The 23,800-nt window shown below is 43.7% G+C and overlaps 1 protein-coding gene across 1 annotated transcript in view; it reads right to left on the bottom strand.

Annotated features, from left to right (window-relative positions):
- LOC127024504 (S-adenosyl-L-methionine-dependent tRNA 4-demethylwyosine synthase TYW1-like) overlaps positions 1-23,800 on the bottom strand; it is a 107,140-nt gene that overhangs the window by 80,434 nt on the left and 2,906 nt on the right. Inside the window, exons 5-7 of the mRNA XM_050909094.1 lie at positions 22,931-23,212; positions 21,606-21,728; positions 7,629-7,755 (exon numbers count right to left, since the gene is read on the bottom strand). Of these exons, the coding sequence (XP_050765051.1) occupies positions 7,629-7,755; positions 21,606-21,728; positions 22,931-23,212 (532 nt within the window). The remainder of the gene's footprint in view (positions 1-7,628; positions 7,756-21,605; positions 21,729-22,930; positions 23,213-23,800) is intronic.

The following is a 23,800-nucleotide window of genomic DNA, read 5'->3' as shown; positions in this document are numbered from 1 at the left end:
ATCCTTCTCCAAGAGTGCAGTCACCGTAAGCTTGGTGAAAGCCAATCTGATGTCACATTGTGCTTCACAAACTCAAATGACTTTCAGAAGGCTTTTTTTCCAAGAAAAGTAATATACAGCTGACAAATCAGTGTGGTTCTATCAAGCAATCTCCTTAAAAGCCCTCTGGTTTGAAGCAATGATTATCTGTTAGAGCTGAAACTCGGTGCAGAAAGGGGAACTTCACACTATGGAGAATGTTTACAGGGAAAAAAGTTTCCCATTTCCTGCTGTTTTGCAAGAGTGCAGTTTAAAAGGGCCAGAGCTGAAGGTCAGCAACACAGCAGTAATCCATCACCACCACTTTAAGGACCATTTTGAAAGTTGTAACAATTGCTGCACTTGAGCCACCACCCAAAAGACAATGTTCTGACTAAAGCTAGAAAATTAAGAAAAAAAAAAAAAACAAGAAATGCCGTTGGTGAAAGGAACCTGTTCAAGTTATATCAGTATTTTATACAAATACAGAAAGAAGCGGAATCTTGGCAGTGGAATTTTTCAGATTGCCCAAGCATGATACGAGAAACCTCCAGTTTCATTCCTAGCACTGCTCAATCTTCAAGAAACCCTTGCCAAGCCCATCAAGACCTACTGTAGGTTTTCTCTTTTTTTTTTTGAAAAAGAAGGAAGTGCTCTTAAAAAGTACAAAAGGCTTGTGATTTGTGGAAGGACTTGCTTCCATGAACTCAAAGCAGGAATGAGGACATGAGAAAGGATTGCAGGAATGCACCTTGTATGCAAAAATACCGTCATTCCAAAACGGATGGAAAGTTCGGTCTTTCAGTGGAGCTGCTGAAACGCTGCTTCAGATCCTTCTCATCATACACAAAACAAAGAACATCTTGAACATTTTTAAACACATAGTAAAAGCCTACTAAGGTTAGTGAAGGAAATACAGCTGCTTCAGCAGGCAAACCAAACCTAACCTACTGTCAAGAAAATGAGACCGGCAAAGTTCAAGGGTGGGAATGCCAGTAGCTATAATAAATTCCAGCCTCAACAGCCAATCCTAAGAGAGCTAAAAAATTCTTAAATCTGGCTTTTCACTTAAACCCAGATGCCCATTTTAATGCAAGAGCACCTTTTCCTATGCAGCACAGAACGGCCTGCGCAGTAGGAATATAAAACCTCCAATATTCAAATGCAAAATTTCTTGTCAAACTATGCCTTTGACAAAAACAGCCAGAGACCACTGATATTTTCACCTACATCAACTAATACTGAAGAAAAACCAGAAAAGCCTTCTGTATCTGGCACCTTTGACAAAGAGCAACGTGGTAAGCCAGACCATTTGCTGAACTGTTGCAAAATGTTCGCCATGATCGCGTCATGTTGGCCACCTCCACTAGTAGCAACCACAGCGAAGTATGTCTTATAGAAGTGAGGCCATGGGCATTAACAACAGGGCAGCCCATCCTATTTTAATGCGCCCCCCCAAATCAACTGCAAGTTCTTGAGCCTTCTTCTCACCCAAGGTGGGATGGAGAAAGGATGTCCGCCCCTCAGCCCAAGTAGTTTCACTAACTTCTACGTTGGCTTTGCCATCCCAAGAAAAGAACAGCTGCTCCCCTACTCCCACAAAGGCATCTTTGGGGCTTGGCAAGCAAGCATCCATCACCATCCACCAGAACAATCCTAAGAAAACAGAACTAACCAGCCATCTCCAGAAGTCACCTTCCAACTGCTCTCAGACACTGCATCCAAGACAAAGACCTGCAAGATAAGAGCCCCTCAAATATTCTGAATAGCAAAAGGACCCCTACGCCTCTGTCTGGGAGGTTGGGAAGACACAAGCTCCACTGAGGAGGAGAGCACGTCCAATTCACTCTCTGGCTGCAAAGTAGGCAGAATAAAAGAAAACATGATGGGATTCTTGAACAGGCTGTCTCGCAGAAGAACCAGTTTCCCCACAAACACATGCCTCGCGCTGCCTCAGCTCCCCTGCTAGGGCCAGAGCAACAGCTCGCGCCATTGCCAGGACCCTGGGCTCTCCCCTCACACTCACCTACTCTCCCACAGAGGACCTTTGGTTCCCTCCAGTGCCTTCTGTAGCCCTGCCTCATACCTCCAGCTCCCCTCGCATCTTCTACCAATGTTGGGTGGCCTGATGGCTGGGCAGGAGACAGCAAATGCATGCCTAGCCTAAAATCTCATCCTTGCCAACTAGCAGTAACCAGCTGGCCAAACAGGATGGGTCATAACTCAGAGGTCATGATGTTCAGTGAGGAGGAAGAGAGCCTCAGTCTCTCTTTATTCATAGGTAGATTTTCTGAATTTTCGGGAACTTGATGTCTTTAAGAACTGTACATCAGTGTCAACTTCGGCTGAAGTTTCAAGTGGAAGAAGGCAGCCAGCCTGCACAACTCTATTCTTCAAGTGCTCAGAACAAATACATAAAGAGACAGAACTACAAGTTGCTACAGACAAGATCTTTTGTTTGTTTGTTTTATTGAGTCGCTCTTTTTCAGTCATTCCGGGCACATTTCTTTCTCCACATTTCCATTTGTATAAAAGTGGCCCCTTTCTTGGGGAGAGTGTCACGTTATGAAGAAAGGACAGCAAATTTTATCCTTGCCTGAATATATCTTGTATTTTGTTCCAGCTTAATAGACTTAATTTCAAAGACCAATACTCGCCAAAGCCCTTCCAAAACCGGAAAAAAAAGGATGCACTTCAAATATAAACGCATTTATGCTTATTTTCCTCTATTATACATGGGGTAATTCTACCACCTCCAGTAACTACACAAGGGAAGAATCAGGCCTGCAAAACCAGAGCTTTCACCATCTACTCTACTCCTGATAAGCTGCTACATCTGTGCCAGCAGATTAGTATTGCAGTCAGCTCACCACCAGCTCTTGGCAGCTTCCACACTGTGGGACTTCAGCATCTTCTGCTTCCTGAATTCTTCCTCTTTAACTGTGTATTCACTGTTTATTTACACAGACATTTTCTAAGGAACTGCAAGAAAGTTTAGTAGGCTTAACTTTGCCTGGTTTCGGTCACTGTATTTATTCTGCTTACTAAGAATAATCTGCTGTTTTGCAAACTAATTTTTAATCTTCCCATGGCCAACATTTGAATTCTGTGGTACATTTCAGGGACTGCACCAGTGTTACTAATCCCTGACCCAGCTGTGAGCTGCTAGTGCCACCTGGAGTTTAATAGCCATACATAAAGCATGCCAAATCCCAAAGATGCATGCAAACATTTTAGCACACGGCCTGCAAAAGCATACATCCAGCAGCACCAATCTCTGTGCAACGTCTTTGCACAGTGGATCTCATTTCCAAAGTCTGGACACTCAAAAAGCTCAGCACAGTGAGCCAAGCTGAGATGGTCAGAAGAGCTCAGAGCTGCAGGCACCAGAAACCTCAGTCCAAGAGTGGACAGCAAAAGCCATCAAGTACTTCTAAAAACCTAATCTCAAACAAGGTTGGTAAGCACTTGAAAAGCCCAGTCTTCAACATTTTTCTGAAGTCAGCCTCTTGATTGCCCATACACACTGAAAAACATAGATCAAAGTATATCTTTAGATCAACCATGAAGTCAAAGCATGAAAATAAGTGGTTACTGAAGCAGCCCACACTATTTCAGATACAAGCTGCCTCCTAATACCACTTGCCTTCGGATACAAGTAAAATAGAGGTATCCTGGACACTCCGGTGCTAAATTGTAGGCTTACTTAACCAGTAAGGACAGAACAATCTAACTGGACTGCAGCAAAACTGTACCTGTGGTAGCAGAGACACAACAGAATAACTTATACAATGTCAGTGGGGTCAGTCTTTGGGTATCATTAATCCATTCCCATTGTGTTGCCTACCACGAAAAGCAGTTTTATTTAGTAGTGCTACAGTAGAAAAGAACAAAGCAAAGAGCATGTCAGAAATACACAGTATGAGCAGCTTAAGAAATCCAGGTCCTTGGAATCTCCTAAGCAAACAATCAGCTCTTCAGGGGTTTGAGTTTGTTTTCTCTCTGTTTTATTCCTGCACATTTAAGAGAAGCACATCAAAGAAGACCTGAAGCACTGCTAAATACAACTATAACTTGATAGGGATGATGAAACTGGCTGTCACTGTGCGACATCATGTTTGACCTCCAAATATTTCAAGAAGTCAAGAGTCAGCTGCACTAAAACCATGATTCCCTCAACTGCCAGCCTTTGCTTTCGTATTCGGCATGACAATTTCTTTGGCTTTCAGTCTGACCATCACTATCAATAAAACATCTGGCAAATCAAAGAGCGGTTAAGACTAACGATGGTTAACAACCCGAACAGAGCACAGGTCTTTGCGCTATTGCTATACTGACTTTATAGCAGCAGGAAAACGTGAAAGATAGTCAATATTTTGTACTCGTAAAATAAGCACGGCTGATACAGGGGACGCTGAAGGAACCCCCATGGATTCACACTGGGTTTTTTACAGTCACCTTTCCTATTAAAACAGCAGCTTGAGACTCCCTCTAAAGCTAAAGAAGGATTTAAATGCACTTCCTGAAAAATCGGGAGCTCTGGAAAGGCAAACTTCGCCATGTACAAAATCCTCCTGGTACCCAGGCCAAGCAAAAAAACTTTCAGCCCAGCAGGGGTTGTTTCAAGAATCTACAAACAACTGCAGAAAGCAAATGCAAACGTGTTAGGCTGTATCTACTGATCACCACAGGAAACACTAACGTGAAAAGTTTGCTTCTATTTTCAGTTTATTTCATGACATCTACCTAAACAGATGAAATTACTAAAGCATTAACACAGCAAAATGGTACCACTGCAGATATAACACACAGCCATATACTTAAACTGTCAGCCTCTCTCTCCCACTATATTTGTTACTTGGAGGCACTAAATAGTTTGTGCTGTATTTGTATTTTATGCAAGACTGAACACTGATGGAAAGGGAATCAGCGTTTTCTCACAACACAAGATTGGCTATGACTTTAAAAAACAACTATTACAGAGCATCTTTTATAAAGGTATTTGCAACCAGGCAACTACAAGGGCTAACACCTATACAACCCAATAGGTGAGGCTATATTTAGCTGAAATTCAACGCCAGTGCTAAAATAAAACCATTGTTTAAGCGATATTCAGTTTGCCTACAGGAAGGTAAATTTGTCTGAAGGTGAATCGAAATAAAAAGAGTGAGCATTACAATAGTCTGAAGAGATGCTGTTCAAAGGCAAACTTCTGTTATGCAACTACAATTTAAAAGAACAGCTTTCTCCTGAATCACTAGTACTGGTTTTTCCTTCTCTTGGGCTAATTATGCCCTCAGGGATAATCTTGAAACCACCGAACCTACACCCAAAGCAACCAGTTGTTGCTACATCAATTAGATTATCTTTTGACTACATTGCACTTTTTAGTTTGGGGGGAATGGTGCTGAGGGAAGGAGGGAGTTGGTTTATTTTTATAGCCACATAAGCCTGTCTTGGTGTGTTTGCAGAAAACAAATGTTATATGATGTGAAAAAAGAAAGGCAGCTTCTCTTCTTCACTATTGAGTGACCATTAAAGAATTAGGTGAGCAGCAGAGGAAAGGAGGGGAGGGCTGTGCCAACAAGAGGCAGTTGTAACCGTAAGGATACAGACACAATAGTTTTAAGTCTTTGAAACTGCAGATTTATGTAAGTAGATGCTACTAGTTGATCCAATGCTGGCACTACTCCGAATGTCGAAGGAAGGGAGAAACACATACCTACTTATCTGAATAATGAATTCCTGTCCCTGGAACATCACAAGAAAATCTGAGTTCTCTGGGGAGCTTGCCTTTGTGTCAAAAAAATTACGGTAGGAAGGTGACCTTCCCTCCAGCACTGTTTTCATTTCCAAATGACCACTTTTTGTATACCATTAGAAAAGCACAGTTTCATTCACTCCCCAAAACTGAACCCATACAGACTGGGTCAGAAAGTGGGCCAGTGTGAAACACTCCTGTGACTACCACGGCACGACGCAGAGCCAGCACAGAGCCCTGCACCACAAAAAAAAGCCAGGGCAGGGTGCTGAAAACCACCTGCTACTCCCCTCTCAGAAGTCAGTACCACAGGCAGTCTCCACAGCCCATCTAGGGTTCCTGTGTCCCAAAGCAAAAACTGAGATGTCTGGGGGACTTGGTGCACTCTTCCATAGAGTCAGTAGCCCCTCAAACCTCTCAAAACAGGGGGCTTGCAGCAGAGAAGCATGCTTACCTCCTCGCTGCCCATTTCTAGACAGCCATGTCTCCAGCAGCCCACTCCCGCAGGCCTGCTAGCCAAATCCACCTGTCCCCTAAACTTCCTTGCAGGCAGACAGAACAATTAGACTTCTGGATCAAACACAGACAGTAGTAACTAACTAAATAAAAATAAAAGGCTGTAACAGTGCTCCAGCTGCTCTGCAGCACGCTGCAGTGTAACTGCCACCACATTACAGCCTTCAGAATTGAAGCTGAAAAGATGTATTGAACCAGCCTCCTACAGTCCCTCCACTGGTCCCAGCCGGCAGCAGCATCACTTTGGACACAAAGAGGAGGCAAAGTCACTGCCACTCCTCGCTAAGCCTTTGCTTTACTCCTTCAGACTATGAATATAAAGAATCGCTCTTTATTTTACAGCTGTGCTAAGGTTAATGAAAAAACCCAACGACCAAACATGTCAGACACTTGATGGGCAGAACACAACACCAGTCACCTACAAAAGCTCAGGCCAAAGAACGGCTGAGATCCTGGGGAGCAAAGGTGTTGGGATCCCACAGCTGCCGGACTCACACAGGACGTGGTTAGAACTTCAGAGACCAGCTCTGTAGCAAGGTGCCTCCACTGCAATAACCAGAAGTGCGTTCTCAGAAGCATAAGGAAAGATACTATCGATTTAGCAAGCAAGAAGACTGAGCACACTCTCATCCTAAGAGATAGAAGAAATTAGACTAAACTCCCTTTAGTCTCCAACTGAGCAGCATAGGGAAGCTCACATCACCCTTCTCCTGGCTCTGCCACTCAGAAGTGCGGCTTCTGAACTGCAGGGCTGTGTCTGGCTCTTCTCATGCTTGTCCTTTGTTTTAAAAAAGGCATTAAGTTCATTAAAACTGTTCTCTACAGCTCATAGGAGAGCTACTGATCTAATCATCTAGTGGACTGTTAAAGTTCATTTGAACTACTTCCTTTTCTGGAAATCAAGTTTCAGTAACAAAATCAGAGTTTGAAATAAAAGCAGGGGACTAAGATGCAAAACAGAGATGCAACGCTGATCTTAAATATTCCTTGAGAAACCTACACTCTGGGAGCCAGAGGCATGTGGGACTATCATCTTCTCTCTCAAGCTGCCTTAGCAGATACATTAAACCCTGTGAACTCTGATCACTCTCCACATGCTATAGCATGCATCACGCTGAGACACATTACCCAGCTTTAGATTCTTCCCCTGCAACAATCAGGTACAAACAGCCCCTGCCTTATCTCTGTCCTGTCTCTGGTTAGAGCCAACCATGACTGAGGGTCCAGAGCAGTATCTTTAACATAAAGAACACCATCTTTCACTTGCTCCATTAAAAGTCTACCACTAAGACTTCAAAGCCTGGTCCACCATCTGGTCTTTGCAGAACCTCACCTTGTTTTGTGAGCGCTTCTCTCAGAGCCGGGGTTATCATCTCTCTCTTTTCACCCTCCTCTGTCCTCCTAGCGTTCTCGTGAGTCAAGCTCGTTCCAACGTCTCCTTCCTCGAGCTCACGTTCTCTCTGTTTAAAGACAGTGAATTACAACCATTTAGATTCAAGCATCACGTTTTAAACACTGTGGCACAGTTCAGTCACAGACCTGCTAACCTTAAAACTGATGCAAGTGCCCACACGTGAATTCTTGCATTCGTGTAATCCTGCATTTTATCCCTCTTCCCATCTGACTCTGACCCTTCAGTAATCCAGGACAGTAAATTTAAAAAGAAAAAAACCCACAACACACTAGATTTGTTCTACTAACACAGCAATAAAATTCTCTAGGACATTTTAAGAAACAAGGTATTTGAATCTCATCTGAGAGTGAGAGGGACTCCAGGATTTAAGCCCAAGTGTTTCATGATTGCACAATAACCTTATCTCTCTGCAGAACGCAAACCAGAGAGAACAAACCATTTTGTGCCTGACACACAATTGCCTGGAGTGACAAGCAGCTATTGTCCCAATTATTTGGGACAGGTCGGGGAAGAAAGCCATATCACTACAATGACTTAGCCCAGGAGTTTACAGAGTACAAGTTGTGCTCTCCACAAGTCACCCAAGGCAGCAGCCATGTGCACCACCGAAATTCAGTGACCACCGAAGGCCCTGTAAGAAAAGGCTGTTCCCCCCTGCCCCGCAGCCAACTCCAGATACACGAGCTGCAGCATCCCACCTAAGTCTGGCTTCCAGCAGATGCTGCTTTATAGACACAGTTAAGCCCTTGGAGCTTACTTAAAACCAAATGCAGGAATATCACGTATTAGCATAAAGTTACAAGCAGGAGAAGCAAACCCTAGCACATAAGAAATTGTGAATCCCCCGCTGTATTAAGTGTCACTTCTGAGACTTTATGGGTATTTATTGTTTCATGTCTGCACAAAGAAGCATGAAAGTGTAAATAATTACTTTGATATTTCATGCAACTTGTAATCTGTCAGTCCTTTATGGCTTTTTTGAAATATTAAAGGAGTTATGGATAAACAACAAACAAAAACCAGCAGAGGACATTTTGTTTTCACAAAACTGAGGCTATTTCACATCCAAGCCTCTTTTGTGCCAAAGACATCAAGAAGTTCATACAAACACTTCCAGTTTGAGTCCACCCACCAACTATTAGCATCACTAAGGAAACCAGTGCTCTTGACTTGCCAAACTGTGTTCTTCACAAACAGGGAAAGTAATCCAGCCGTTCCTAGACACAGACAGATTTCTTTTGTACCTGAGCAAAATTTCAGAAAATAAAAGGTGCCTCAGAAGCAAAAAAAAAAAAATTAAAAAACCACACAGACTCTGAGGTTCAATGACAAAACAGAGTTGCTAATAAGCACTTGAGAAGGGAATAGGAAAGTAAAACATTTAGGGACAGAGGTTACCACCTTTCCTACTCATTTTGAGTAAGACTTTGCTCACAGTTTCGGGGAGGTTGTGCAGGAAGGTATTTTCTAATAACCAGTAACACAACGTGGTCCTTACCGAAGGAGAAAGCTGTTTCCATCTTCTACTGTTTCACTCAGTTTGCTGAGTTTTTAGGCCAGATTTCATTGGTTTCTATAACATACCAAAACTTCTCTGAAAGGCTAGCTCTATTAAGTACTTTGTCATTTGTTGGGTTTAAGAGCTCATTTCTTGAGACTTGATCTTCATTTATCAGCAAGATGCTTCAACGGTAAAATATTAATATTACTGGAAAAGCCTCATGCATAAGGAAGGACGGAGATAAAAATCTTCATCTTTTAACTATTAAGTCTTAAATATAGAGCTTCTCCTCCCACAAGCTATCATTTAACCCAGAACTAAGCCCAGCCGTCCACTTAAAAAGGAAAGGCACTATCTTAGCACAGATTTGTTAGCTACTCAAAGCAAAACACTAGGCAGGATTTACAAGTGGACACATCCTGGCCTGTCTGCTCTACAATCTCACGCCAGGTTAATTCTCCCAGAATAACTAAATATGCATCATGAAGCACATCATAATATTAAAAATGCAGTGATTGACTTCAGTACAAATGAGACATCCCATCCATGACAGCCTTCAGATACAGAAAAAGTCTTTCTGAATTTAAAGGGTTTGCATTTCTACCTGCCTGTTACTGCAATATCTGAGAAAAGCACCTAAGAACAACAAGTAAAAGTGCCTTACTGGCAGGCAGAGACACATCTCAATAATAATTTTCCCCCTCAGAGATGATAATATTTCCCCCCCCCCATCCTGATGTGAAAGCTTGTAAACAAAATAATCATTTGTTTTTCTCTGAACTGTAATACCTGACTTGCTCAGTTTGGCAAGTGACTGGCTTCAGATATTTCTTGTGGGAAATGGAATTCACAGCCCTGGGAGTTTTACTTATTTGCTTAATAAACCTGTCATATCTATTATTTAGGGTTTGAGTGGAGAGAACAAAGTTAACTTTGCACAGAGCAAACTTCTCAAGTTCTAGTGATTTAGCAGAAAGCCCTGTAGTAAATCCAAGGCAAATTACTGTCTTTCCATAACAAATCAAGCAAGTAGTGACAAGAGCCAGCTTTTCATGCCCTTGAAATACTTCCCTGCCAAAAAACTGAAGAGTCATCCTCCGGTTTGTGTTCACAAACGAAAGAACCGACAGATGAGAAAACCTAGGGATACACTCCAATTCCTTGGTACCTCAAGGCTCAGCACAGCTCCTGCTGCAGCCTGCTGGAGGTTTTTTTGTTTTGCTACTGCCATTGAAGCAGACCTGAATAAAGGCAATTGAGCCTCAGGTGTAAGGACTTATGATCACCTCCTCTACAGGTGAAAGCAAAAAAAAAAATCTCTTCCCTTCATACAAGCAGAGGCAGCACATACTTTATGGGCAGGCAGAAGCCCATTTTTTGGTGGGTCAAGAGCAGAGGGTATCTCACACAGGGCACAGACACCAGCAAGGACCTCAGCATTCCCTGCCAAGGCAGAGGTGTTGCTGCCCCTTTGATAAATCAGAGTTCAAGTTTTTCAAAGGATTTCCTACAATTATGCCTAGCAAACTCATCCACAGACACATCCAAATATGACCAACAGGGTGTGCTACTGCCACTTCTCCTCCTCTTTGAAGCATTCTCTCCAGGATGTCAAGGTGCCTGGTATCTCCCTGTGTCTTCCATTTTATTACATCAAACACTCTTCAAACTAATATTGCAGGGATGAGAAAAACAGAAGAGACCCCTAAACTCCATGCAAAGAAGTATTCCCTAAATTAACTTAATTTAGCATTTTTAGCCTCATGGCTCTATTTATTGATGTGCCATGGCTGAAAAAAAACACATTCCCCAAGAAGTTTTTACTCCCAGAAGGAAAATGACACCCCGAATATCTCAATATTGACTAAACTTCTTTCCTGCTTAACCTCCCAGTGGTCAAACAAGAGGGAACCCCTGGCCTTGTCGTGATTTACAGCCTCATCCATCAAAAGGCTCCAGGATCTTTTAACAAATGAAAGATACAAACATTAAGAAAACAGTAATACATCAGGGGCTGGAGCCAGGACTAACAGAACCAGTGCTAAGGGAAAATGTTGGCAAGGCTATCAGGAAAAGACTGCCTGGCAGCAAGAAATATTAGTAAAACTTTCCCAGGGGAGTCATTAAATGAAGTATTAAAGTTTATGAATTACATGAATGAAGAGTTAAAGTTCACACCAAGCAGAGCTCTGGAAGCAATACTCCAGTGGCAAGAGGACAGCTAGAAAAAGCTGACAACTTTTCCCCTAGTTCAGGCTCATCTGTCAGTGGCACCATAGGCAAGGACCGCATGAGGGTTTTTTGAAAGTTGATTAGACATCAGGCTGCCCACAGGAACAGCACTCATTTCCTTACAAAGCAACCGTCCTGCAAGACTAAAACACACGGAAAAAGAACGGGACAGGGAGCAGGCTTCCACAAAGATACTCTTGAACACAACAGAAGAGGAGCAGAACACTGCTAGTGCACTGTGGGGACCTTCCTGCTCCAGGTACAAAACTCCGGCTGTCACAACCCAGCCATAACAAATGGAGACAGAACTGCAATTTGCTCAGTCCACGGATGAAACACCCTGCCAATCTTACAGCAACATGGGATACTCTAGCTGCTGTCAGTCACCAATAAAAATGGCTTTGAGCATTTGCAAGTGAGCAAAGATGAATACTGGAAACTTGAATTGAGTAATCGGTGAACCAGCAAACACCCCAACAGCAAGAAAATCTTATTAAAATAGCTACTAGAGTCGACATAATCACAGGCTACATACCCACTCCATACATCGCTGCCCAGTTAAGCACAAAAGCCTGAACCGAAGCAAAAAGCAGACAAGGGTTGAAAGCACGACAGCTGAGAGATGGGGAACTTGGCAATCCATTACCTTGCCATGACTGAAATAGGAGGTGGCTTGATCAAAAGCAAAAATCATGGCATGCCTTTTCAAGAAGTGTCCCTAAAATGGGGAAAGCCCCTGAGTAGTTCTGACTGATTCCAACAAAAAAAAAAAAACACAAAAAAAACACACAACCAACAAAAAACCCCCAACCAAACCCAAAACTAGGAAGAGAGATTCTTCTTCTCCTGGAATAGAAACCTTTGTGAATTTTCAATAATGAGCTGGAAAGAAGTCTCCATCCACATCTACCTTACTACACTGTAGCGTACCCTCACATTATTCCAAGGCAGCAGGTACCACCTGCCATCCAAAGAAAGGATGCTATTCAAACAGAGCTGCAGTTCAGCCCCCACAGAGGGAATCTTGCATTTTCTTTTGTTTGAAAAGTCAATGCGGAGATTTTTGGACGTATACAACAGCATTTTAAAACCCAAACTCATGCAAACAAGTAATGAAGACCAGAAGACTTATGCTGCTATCCGACTGAATCGGTCTGAAAGGGCACTGCACATCTTCTATGAAATGCAGAAGGATAAATGATCCCACTAACGTCCATTTTCTTGTAGGTTCAACATCAGTCAGAATCCTCAAGGACAAAAAAATACCCAGATCACAACTCTAAAAATATATCTGCAGGGCTACAGTGGGCTTTAAGATTGCTTCACTGAGCTATAACATCACTGCTCTGCTGTAGGGAAGGTTTTTACAAGGTGTCGTTAAACCACAACTCCATTTCACATAGTGTTGCATGATTCTGTTGACATTTGTTTGATTTGGGAAACTTCCTTGGACACACCATAAAGAAGACTGATTTTCAAAGGAAGCAAAACAATGAAAATTAAAAAATGTGTCTGTCTCCACCCAAAAGTGACTAGCTTGTATTTGAAAATTGGGCCATATATTCACACTTTTATTCCTTTCTTCCGTGCTACAATAATCACAACTGAAATCCAGGTAACATGATTTAACAACTGTCCTGAAACGCCCAGCCTAAAACCAGTAAGATTTTCCACTTCAGTCTATTCTGCTTTCTCACACACAGAGCACGCAGCACACATCCTTTCACAATGTCTTGCCATATTTTGCAGATTTTTTTTTTAAAATGGCTCTGTAAGACTTCTCCACTCCATTTCTTTCTTTTCCTTACAGTTTAGGACTAAAAGGGCATTTCATTTCAACACCAATCTTTCAAGTGGTCAAAACGCTACGCACACATTTAAAAAAAGAAAGTGTGATGAATTTTGATTCTGCAATCATTTGCTATGTTTGAAGAAGCCTCCAGTCAATCTGAGCTAATACCAGCTAGAGGTGCATTTCCTAGCAGCAGTATCCGTGGTGGAAAAGCCAGCTCTTATAAGCAAAGCACCTGGCTGGACTGCAGACTGCTATTTTGTATTAGAAACCTGAATGCCTTCCACAGAAAGGAAGGCATCCAGTGCACTGACACAAGTCAGACATCAGCGAGCAGCAGTCGGTTCTCCTATCTGCCTTAGCTTTCACTGGTCTTCAGAATTCTCGTAACACAGGAAAGCATCTAACCATAAAGTGTTAATACAGGTTATGAAACACTAGGAAAAGTGTCAAGCCAAGAGACACTTTTCCTAGGACCATGAGAGTCCCAAGCACAACTCCTCACTTGCATTAGCCTTCCCAGGAAGGCCATTTTGCCAAAGACTACAGGCAAGCTCATAATCAGCAGAAGTCAGCACTAACTGGAGAGCAGCATGGGAAAGTCCCTATTTGCACTTTCTCCACCCGCCTCCTCCCCAAGTGGGAGCTGCGTACAAGTCTTCCAAGCACCCAAATTAATAGTTTTGGTCTGTAGCCCATTCAATGATATGCATCAACCAGCTTTTCAGAACTATTAGATGAGAGGCCACAAGATTATCATAAGAATACATTATTAAAGTCAAAAGGAAATTGCCTGGTTTCTACCATAATCAATCTTCATTGCCTGTAAGATAATGTAAATTAGTCAATTAGGAAAACAGACCAAGACATATCCAGGAGCCCTGCAGAGCATCCCTCAAGACCCAAAGCCCCACTTTCCAAAATTACAGGCCAAAGAAGAGTTGGAAACAACTCAAGTGCTTCATCCTCTCAAGGGGAACACAGCGCAGTTCCATGCACACAACCACACAAGCTGCTTTTCCAGCAAAAAAGATGGTTTGACTGGAGACTACGTGTGGACAGGCTTACTGCCAGCTGCGCTGCTGAATGACCAATCTGCAGGGTTTGTCTAGCAGAAAATGGACGCATTTACTGTACCGCCTAACACCTTATTCAAACAACGTATTTATTTGGCAACAGATGCTGTGCTCCCACAGGACATCCTTGTGCTACTTGGATACAGCAATGACATCAATGGGCCACTTCCTCCATGCTTCTCCCAGTAGTTACCATCAGCAGATAATTACTCTGTGCATTGATTTGTGGACTTCTGTTCAACTGGGTTATTTGGCTGGCAAGAACCTTAAAAAAATGCACAGGAAAAAAGCCACCTGAGAAATGCAGCACAAAGTTTGTGAGAAATGGTAAGCAGATGGGCTGGACTGCTGCAGGCTAAGCCCTGATCATCTCCAACAACAGATGTGGCCAAGAAAAGGCTGCAAATAAAGAGGAAGCCCAATACTCAGGGGGACTTCAGCCTTCCAGAATTTTTTAGATCTATCAGCTCTGCTTCACTACCCATTTACTGACTAATTTACAACAGACTAAAGAACAGCAAGGGATATGGGATCTACCACTCAGGGCAAAGAATCTTCATTCATATATCTCAAAGCCCTTTACAAAGGCTCGGCAAGGAAGCCAGTATCATACCACATGTCAAAGACAAAATGTCCAGCCAGAGGTTAATCATAGAATGGGTTCAAAGGGACCTTGAAGATCATCTAGTTCCCACCCCCCTGCCATGGGCAGGGACACCTTCCACTACACCAGGTTGATCAAAGCTCCATCCAACCTGGCCTTGAACACTTCCAGGGAGGGGGCGTCCACAACCTCTCAGGGCAACCGGTGCCAGTGCCTCACCACTCTCACAGTAAACAATTTCTTCCTAATATCGCATCTAAATCTACCCTCTTGCAGTTTAAAGCCATCACCCCTCGTCCTATCATGACATGCCCTTGTAAAAAGGCCCTCTCTGGCTTTCCTGTAGGCCCCCTTTAGGTCCTGGAAGGCTGCTATGAGGTCTCCCCGGAGCCTTCTCTTCTCCAGGCTGAACAACCCCAACTCTCTCAGCCTCTCTTCATAGGAGAGGTGCTCCAGCCCTCTGATCATCTTCATGACCCTCCTCTGGACTCGCTCCAACAGCTCCACGTCCTTCTTATGCTGGGGGCCCCACAGCTGGATGCAGTATTCCAGGTGGGGCCTCACGAGAGAGCAGAGTAGAGGGGCAGAATCCCCTCCCTCGATCTGCTGGTCACGCTTCTTTTCACACAGCCCCAGATGCGATTGGCTTTCTGGGCTGCAAACACACATTGCCGGGTCATGTTGAGCTTCTTGTCAACCAACATCCCCAAGTCCTTCTCCTCAGGGCTGCTCTCAATCCACTCATCGCCCAGCCTGTATCTGCACTTGGGATTGCCCCGACCCATGTACAGGACCTTGCCCTTGGCCTTGTTGAACTTCGTGAGGTTCGCACGGGCCCACCTCTCAAGGTCCCTCTGGATGGCATCCCTTCCCTCCAGCATGTTGCCCGCACCACACAGCGTGGTGTCGTTGGCAAACTTGTGAGGTTGCACTCGATCCCACTGTCCATGTCACCGACAAAGATGTTAAACAGCACCGGTCCCAATACCGAGCCCTGAGGAACAACACTCATCACTGCTCTTCACTCGGACATCGAGCTGTTCACCGCAACTCTTGAGTGTGACCATCCAGCCAATTCCTTATCCACCAAGTGGTCCACCCGTCAAATCCATGTGTCTCCAATTTAAAGACCTTTAAAGTAATTTTTTATTTTTTTCCTCTTTTTCATTGGGCACTCCCAAGTCTTACATAGAAAATGCAAGCCTCAAGATCTCCTGTAATGTTGTTTATGAATTGTGATTCTTTTCAATAGCCAAGGTTTAGAGAAGAAAGATTTGAACACAGGAAAGGGGAAGGGTGAAGTGTCCCTGTGACAAATCCAGATTTTAATGCTAGAAGTAGTCCCCAAGCAGTTAAATGACATTTCTTAAAGCTTATTTTAAAATGTAGGATCACACTGAATTCTGAGCCAGAGTAGCAGAGGTCAAAATCTAGCCCAGAGACTGAATTGTTGCAGATAAGAGCACATTTTTCCTATAGGAATCTTTCACCCATTAAAAGTTGAGAAAGTTTTTGGAGAGCTCTGAATGTGCACGTAATTTTTAGCTGTTTCTAGATCTGACAGTGAAGTACCCCAGCTTTATTCAATTCAGTTAAAATATGGCTAACAATTCTTGCATACTCTAAAAAGTTTCTGCCTGTAACACAAAGTTGCATACAACAGTTTGTCTGTAAACCTTATACCTTAAATACCTTAACACTCACTGCCCCATTTCAAATAAAACTCCAGCCAACTTCATTAGAAGTTTCTTCACCCAGTGTCAGCAAAGTTTAGTCTTCCATAGCAGTCATACGCTCCCAAAGGGCTCTTAGGAAACATTGCGAGTGGTGTGATTTACAGTCCCAGTGGTGGTAAATGGCTAACGTAGGATGATTTTTTTTAGGGAAGAGTGCCAAAGGGGATCAGGAAACCTCCCCTGTGGCAAATGGACATAGAAGTAAACAAGCTTCTTGAACATGTTCTCTGGGACTTATTTTGTTTCCTGTAAACTCAGTCTCAGTCTTGCTCTCTCACACACCCCCCTCCTCCATATTTGCATTGCAAATGCGACTATCAGCATCATTAAACTCTTTGTTTTAGAAAACAAGAACATTAATCTCAAAACTGTGTCAAAAAATATGCCCGTTCGATTACTTCCCAACCCATCCAAAAAAATTAGGATATTATTATTACTATTACTCATGCCTGCAGTTTATAAACATGAAGGTTAATAAAGCCATTTCATTCCCTGGGAACAAGTCTAGATTGATCTGTCTTTCTAGTTTATCACAATCTCCCAGCTGTGGGAGATAATCTACATTAAGAAATGGTGTCCCTATGATTAATAGCAGTCTTGCAGGCCACAAACATACCGATTAGATTTCACATTTTATCTGATAAATACATTTCAGGGGAGTAACTTTGGAGGACAGGGAAAGTGTGCCACAATTGTAAAACTTAGAAGTCCACTTAGTTATTAAATCCACTAAGAACCACCACTGCCTTCTGCTGCTGCATAAAAGCAATTTGGAGAACAGGCCCAGGTTCTCAGCCTAAAAACAAGCAGCTGGAAGGGTAGTAAATGCAGAGAAAACCTAGACCTTCACCCACCTAGCTGTGCATCATCCAGCCCCGCCTGGCACCACAGCCTTGGATCATCAGGCACCTGAGAGAAGCAGCCTCAGAGCTGACAGCATCAGACCTCCCCAGCCCTCTGTCAGGCCGTGGTCATCTTATGCACTGTTGGAATTTCATGCCTAGCAATTCCCTTCATGAAAGCATAGGTGTTATCTGTACTGACATAAAAGTTTGATTCCAGTTCAGGACCCTAATAAGCATCACCTGCAACAAGTTCCAAAAATTTAATTACTCAGAGGAAAAAAAAGGGCTGGATTTTAGCAGCTATGAAGTAGTCATCACCACATAGTATGAGATTTGGCAAACAAAGTGTGGAATTTACCTTTGTATCAGCCATCATTTTATAGAATGATTTTCTGTTGCCACCCAACCTCATGCCAGTTTTTGTGCTCAGATTCAGTGTGCAGAAGGCACCATCACCTTGAACTGTGTACTTTACCCTCAGAAGCTCTTTAAAAATCCATCTCTTTTCCAAGGGAGAGTATGTAATAGCTACAACTCTACGAGGAAGAGAGGTTCTGGCATTCACCTTGAACTCCTGAATCCATCTGCCTGATCCAAATGACTGCAAGAATCCAGTACCTGTCTCAAGCCCTTTGACAAGACTTTGTAAAGTACAATGAAGCTGCAGCATATGGGAAAAAAAAGCTGTAAAACAAAACTCAGCCTTGATTTCCATCAAGTCAAGCAACAGGAGATGGATGTAAAATTAAGTTAAGATCACCTGCAGAGATGCGAGCAAACATTTAGTAGAGACACCCACCCTCCACAGCCTCGCTCTGCTATCCCATAAAAGGCAGGACAGCAAGGAATTATGACTATCTGTGACTGCACATCTGTCTTATCTGCTAGTGATTCTCACAAGAGGCAATACGTGCCCACAAAAGAGATCAAAGCTGGACCCTAAAACGTTTCAAGTTAACTATATTGAGTTAGGCAGAACCTGCTACTCTATCTCCCATATGCAGAGGAGTTAATACACAACACTGACATCCACAAAACCCATGCTAAAAACTGTTAGGCACATTTCAAATCCAAGTAACTCTGCATATGAAGGAGTGTCTGTGATATAACCCTGAAATACACAAGTTTTCTTCAAACTTGCTAGCTTGTATATGGATAGTTCAGATACAAAAACCCAAAGCACTTGCCTGTGTTGGTAGGGATTACTGCAAGACAACAGATTACATCAGTGTAAAACAAAAGCGTCAGACTAATTTTACACAGTTCAGCATTTTGCGAGAGAAAAAACGGCTAAAGGGACAATGCTACTCATCTGAAAAAGAAAACTTCTCATAGCACAAACTCATAGCCACTAAAGTGAGGATGTGACTTAAACCGAGATGCACTGGATTTAAACAACTAAATCTTCCCGCCTGGGAGCAAGAGAGTCTGATCATGACAAATTACTTTCATAAATGCAGATCATCCTGCTCTTTCATATCAAGTATTCAGCATTTATTTTCGTTATAGTGAATAACTGCACCTACGGGATCATTTTACAATTCAAGTGTTTGCATAAACCTGTTGCAAGCCAATGCGTACATTCCCCAGGAGATTCACCACCGAGACAAAGTCATTCTTTCTCCCAGCTAATGATAGGGATAGCCATCAATTCAGGCTCCCTCATGAAATATTTACACAGCTATATCCTGCCATCACGCTGGAAACGACACCCCCATTCAAGAGAGCTGAGGATTTACATCGAAGTCACTGCTGAGGGCCCTTTCTCCATTACCTGCTCTGGTTACAGAAGCATGAAACCAGAAACGTAGATTGCAGCTAGGCAGATCAACCATGCAGAACAGGAATAAAGGGGCCAGTGATGAGAACTACATCGTTCAAGGCTTCAAAATTAATCCAAAAACCTGTGACATGACTACGGCAGCACAGTTCAGTGGCATCAGTGACAAAGAAAGGCTGATCCACAGTTTTAGGGCCTCCTGTCTCATCAGCTGACAATAGCTCATATCCAAAAGGGCCAGGACACTTCCATGCACAGTAAGAGTGTACTTCCAGTCCCACACCAACACTTGTGCTCCCAGGATTTAACCATTTGCAGATGCAAAAGGGCAGCATCCAGCTGTCATGGGAGAACAACCGTTTGCCATCTCCTCCAAGGAAAAGGCAGCAGATCAAAAACTGCAGCTTACAACTCCAGATGAGTGTCTGTGCTCAGACAGAAGCTGTCCCTCAGATCAGAGGGGCTACTTGGGTCAGAGCCACAAGAACCTGATCTACAGAGATACCTGCACTTCTGTAGTAACTTGTATGTACAACATACAGGCCTCTTCATCACTCAAGCAGAGCAACAAGAAAGCAAAGGAGAAAGTAGTTAATTGTTTGAATCATGCATCAGCCAAAGTCATAGACAGCAATGAATTTTCACTGCCTACATATAAAACCATACCACATTGACTTCAATCGTGCTCACTACCAGAACAATCAGCATGAGAAGCTAAAAGCAGGAAGTATTTTATTGCTGTGCTCACTTTTCATTCATAAACTGGACTATGATATGTGGTTTTCCTGGTTTGCACTACTCTCTGATCATGGTGTTGCCATATTTTGTCAGTCAGTGAAAAGTCAAAGCCTAATTTTTCATTAAACTTCTAGACGACACCACCTCCCTTCCCTGGTCTAAATCATCTCTCAGGGCATGCTGCTACAGAAAACGCAGTTCCCTTTTTGTCAGTGACCTCTAGTGGTGAGCACACGCAGGAGAGGAGAAATAGGACCACTTCACAGCACAGTTACACGGGGAGAAAGATTGATCCGTTCTCCCTCCAAAGGAAAGCCAAACGGTTCATCCACCCTTCTCTGGCAAGCTGCAGTGCACAAGTCCATACGAGCTCAGGGACAGGAGCTCTCACACAGCAGTCTGCCTTGCCCCCAAGTCAGTGCGGCCACTCTCCTAAGAGTTTGTTACAAGCAGCAGGGAGTACTTTACCTCCTTCCCCCTCCCTAAAGTGAGGAGCAGAGATCCCCATGCTCCCCTTGTAACCTCCTCCCCTCCTACGGACGCAGCCTCCTGTGATCCACGGCCTGGCTTGCTGTGGCCCAGCGGTGTCATCTCGGCTCAGACTGCTGAAGAAATTGTTCAGCTTCAGGAAAGAGCTGCGAGAAGTCCACACCGTAGAGGCATGCAAGATAAGGAAGGTGTAATTACAGACAGAGGCAGGTTTGTTGAGAGGGGGATGGATAGCAGCTCAAGGGTTCATGAGGAAAGACACCACCATGGAAAGATTGCTAAGGGGGAAACAGTCAGCAGACGGCAACACAATACATCACAGGTCCATCCTGGGGTCAAGCCTTCCCATCCCGACTGCCAACTGCTCGGCCAGCAAAGAGTGTGGGGAGCACGCTAAGGCTTAGCCTAGCAGCTATTCACATCCTCACTCCTTTTTGTGTGCTAACTAAATAAATGAGTTTGATATATCCTGTTTGCAGACTGAACACAGAAAAAGAAACATGAACAGAACCGCACAGGAACAGAGATAGTAACACCCTGAAAGGAAGCAGGAATTACGGTTATCTTTGACAGGCTCAGCACAGGTCAGATCAAGCTCACTGGCTTGCTATGCTTGCAGAGCACCTCATCTTAGGGCAGCAGTGAGCAAGACACAGAAGGTCTTGCAGCAGTGTGTTACTACTTCAGCTGCAGCTTTGCTCTCCACCATGACATACCAGAAGAACACACGCCTGCACTTCAGCCGACATACCCACAGGCAGACACAGTAACAAGATTTGTGTTTAGACACTCGACTGTGAGTCACAGTGGCAGAGATGTACATTCAGATCTGAATATTAGCTGTGGAAGTAATTTTTCCTCAGACTGAAAATAACAGGTTACCATTGCAGCATTTGCTTGGTGAACAAGTCACAGTTAGCTGGTAACTATGTCCAACACACCTCCAAGTATGTTCTTTTTTGGGACAGGTTCTCCCATAGCTTATATTTTACTCTCCCTCTAGCTAGACCCTACAGATTTGAGTCCAGCAAGTAATATTTTAATCAATGCAACTGATCAGTGACAAAGACCTGACAGTCCTACACGTGCTGTAACAGCAGTACCTTTGCTTTCTTCATGTGGCTCATGATATTGCCAAGATCTTCAACATCAATGACAGAATTCGTGCCTCCAGCTTCCTCAGCATCAGCCTCCTCCTCACTACTGGTTTCAAACAACTCCTCTGCCTGTGTAAGAGATCAGAGAAAAAAAAATAAATTAGGAATGTATCTGAATGTTAAACATAAGACCTTTGTCTCTGCTAACCAGTGAAATCAGTTCTCACAATCAGTAAAGACTACTGAAAAACAAGGAATAGCCTACCAATAACCTGTACAACACATATGAGATGCATTTAAACTTGGGGCTTTTATCAGTGTGTATTTTTAAGAGTTCAGTAGCACACAGAGCACCTGAAACTCAGTCCAGATATCCTGCCTCCAGATTGCTCTGTTTTCCTCATGTGCCTATCTGAGCACATGAGAAGCGATACAGAAGAGTCCAACTCCCACTGCATACTATGATGATCCGGAAGCCTAAACCCCTTTAACTCCTCCAAGTGCCCCTGTCTGAAGGAACAGGGAGTCAGAGATCTGCTTTCCAAGTCAAACTCTTCACAGAGCAGAAAAGTTGTCTCCCTTTCTGTATACAGCCAAGGTACAGCACAACAGCATTGGTGCAACAGCAAGATTTATTCCTCTTGTTCCTGCAGCGGACAGGACTCTCCAACGCACTCAGCCAGAAGAGCCCCTATTTTCCTACAAAATTCAACATGGCCATAGCAATCATTTCCAACCCACAATAAATGGCTTGCAGGGAGGACTTAAGTGCCATAGCAGGTCTGCGTCTTGCACTGTAGAGCAAGAGAAGATTTCTTATTCAAAACCTGCAATCAACAAACACTCCAGAAGATACACAAATGATTACAGTGGACACATTCAGAGGAAATCCAGGGCTTGCTCAGATAACACTCCCCCAACTGCCTTTGGAAAAACCTTGGGATGCAGGCAAAGCACCTAAGCTTCCACAAGTTGAAGTGGAAGCAGGCTCAGAGGGAACTAAATGCTTGACCTGGCCATGAGACAAAGCAAAGACTCTGATGAGAACCCAGACTGGCTCCCTGGAGCGTCTGTCACAACATATACCTCGCCCTATTCAATAGGAAGATTCCCTCATCACGTAAATGCCATCCCTAATTCTTTGGTCCTTCTTTTTGGATGGCTTACTCATTATCTGCCATGGGATCTCACCCTCTCCCCCCCCTGCTCCAGAACAAAGAAGTATCAAGCTCCCACAGCACCCCTCTGGCTGTAGGAGGAAGAAGAGAAGTCAAATAGTGCTCCCAACGGGCACTAAACCAGCAATAAGGTCCCATGGATTTTGGCTCTACCTCAGTATTCTCGTATTCTGATGCCCTGTGTTCATGATCTGAGCTCTCCTTGCTCTGCTTCCCCGGAGATTTGCACTTCCCTTTCTTGCACTTCCCACTGCAGGGCTTCTTTTCCCCTCTGCAGAGTGCCTGGAGCCGGCTGAGGAACTTGGCTTTCCAGGCTTCAAAGTCAGCCTCAATGCTGCCATGCTTGCTCTGGGCCACATTGCAGTCCCCCTCGGCACGAGTCATGATACGGCTGGCACTGAGCATCCACAGCCACCTGTCAATATTTCTTCCAACCTAGGATAGGATGAAAGTTAGAGGGAAATTAAATGAAGCCCAAGTTAAACAAAGCAGGCAACTAAGAAAGCAAGGACCAAGCCTGGAAATAGGGCTAGTGAGCTGCACAGGACTGCAAGGCAGGGATTTCTGGACTCCCTCTCACCTGCTGACTCAGCGCGCAGACACAAGGCAGTCTGAACATCACCACACACCCTCAGGCTCCCATCTGAAAATACCCCTGCTATCACACTGATGCGATAAGAGATGAGCTCTGGGAACAAGCTTCTTTGTGCGATGCTTGTTGGTCAAAATGGCCACACGCGTAACACGTTTCATGTGGCCCCAGCTATACAAACATAACAACCTGGTGACAAGTCATGCCATTTTTCTGACTGAGATGAAACTAATTACCAGGCTAAGACACCATCATGTTTTACATCAGGAAATAAAGCTAAGATCCACACAATACAGCAAAGTACCTAAGTTCGAGAAAAGCACTCTAAACTAGAAGGTAGCAAGGGAGAGGGTTTACAGTACTGTGCCCTCATGCACTGACAGAAAGCTTTCAAAGCCGGGAAATTAACTCAGTAAGGACTTATCAAGTGT

This window comes from Gymnogyps californianus, chromosome 20, assembly GCF_018139145.2.
Source record: "Gymnogyps californianus isolate 813 chromosome 20, ASM1813914v2, whole genome shotgun sequence".
Classification (NCBI taxonomy): Eukaryota; Metazoa; Chordata; class Aves; order Accipitriformes; family Cathartidae; genus Gymnogyps; species Gymnogyps californianus.
This window is presented reverse-complemented; position numbering and strand designations above follow the sequence as displayed.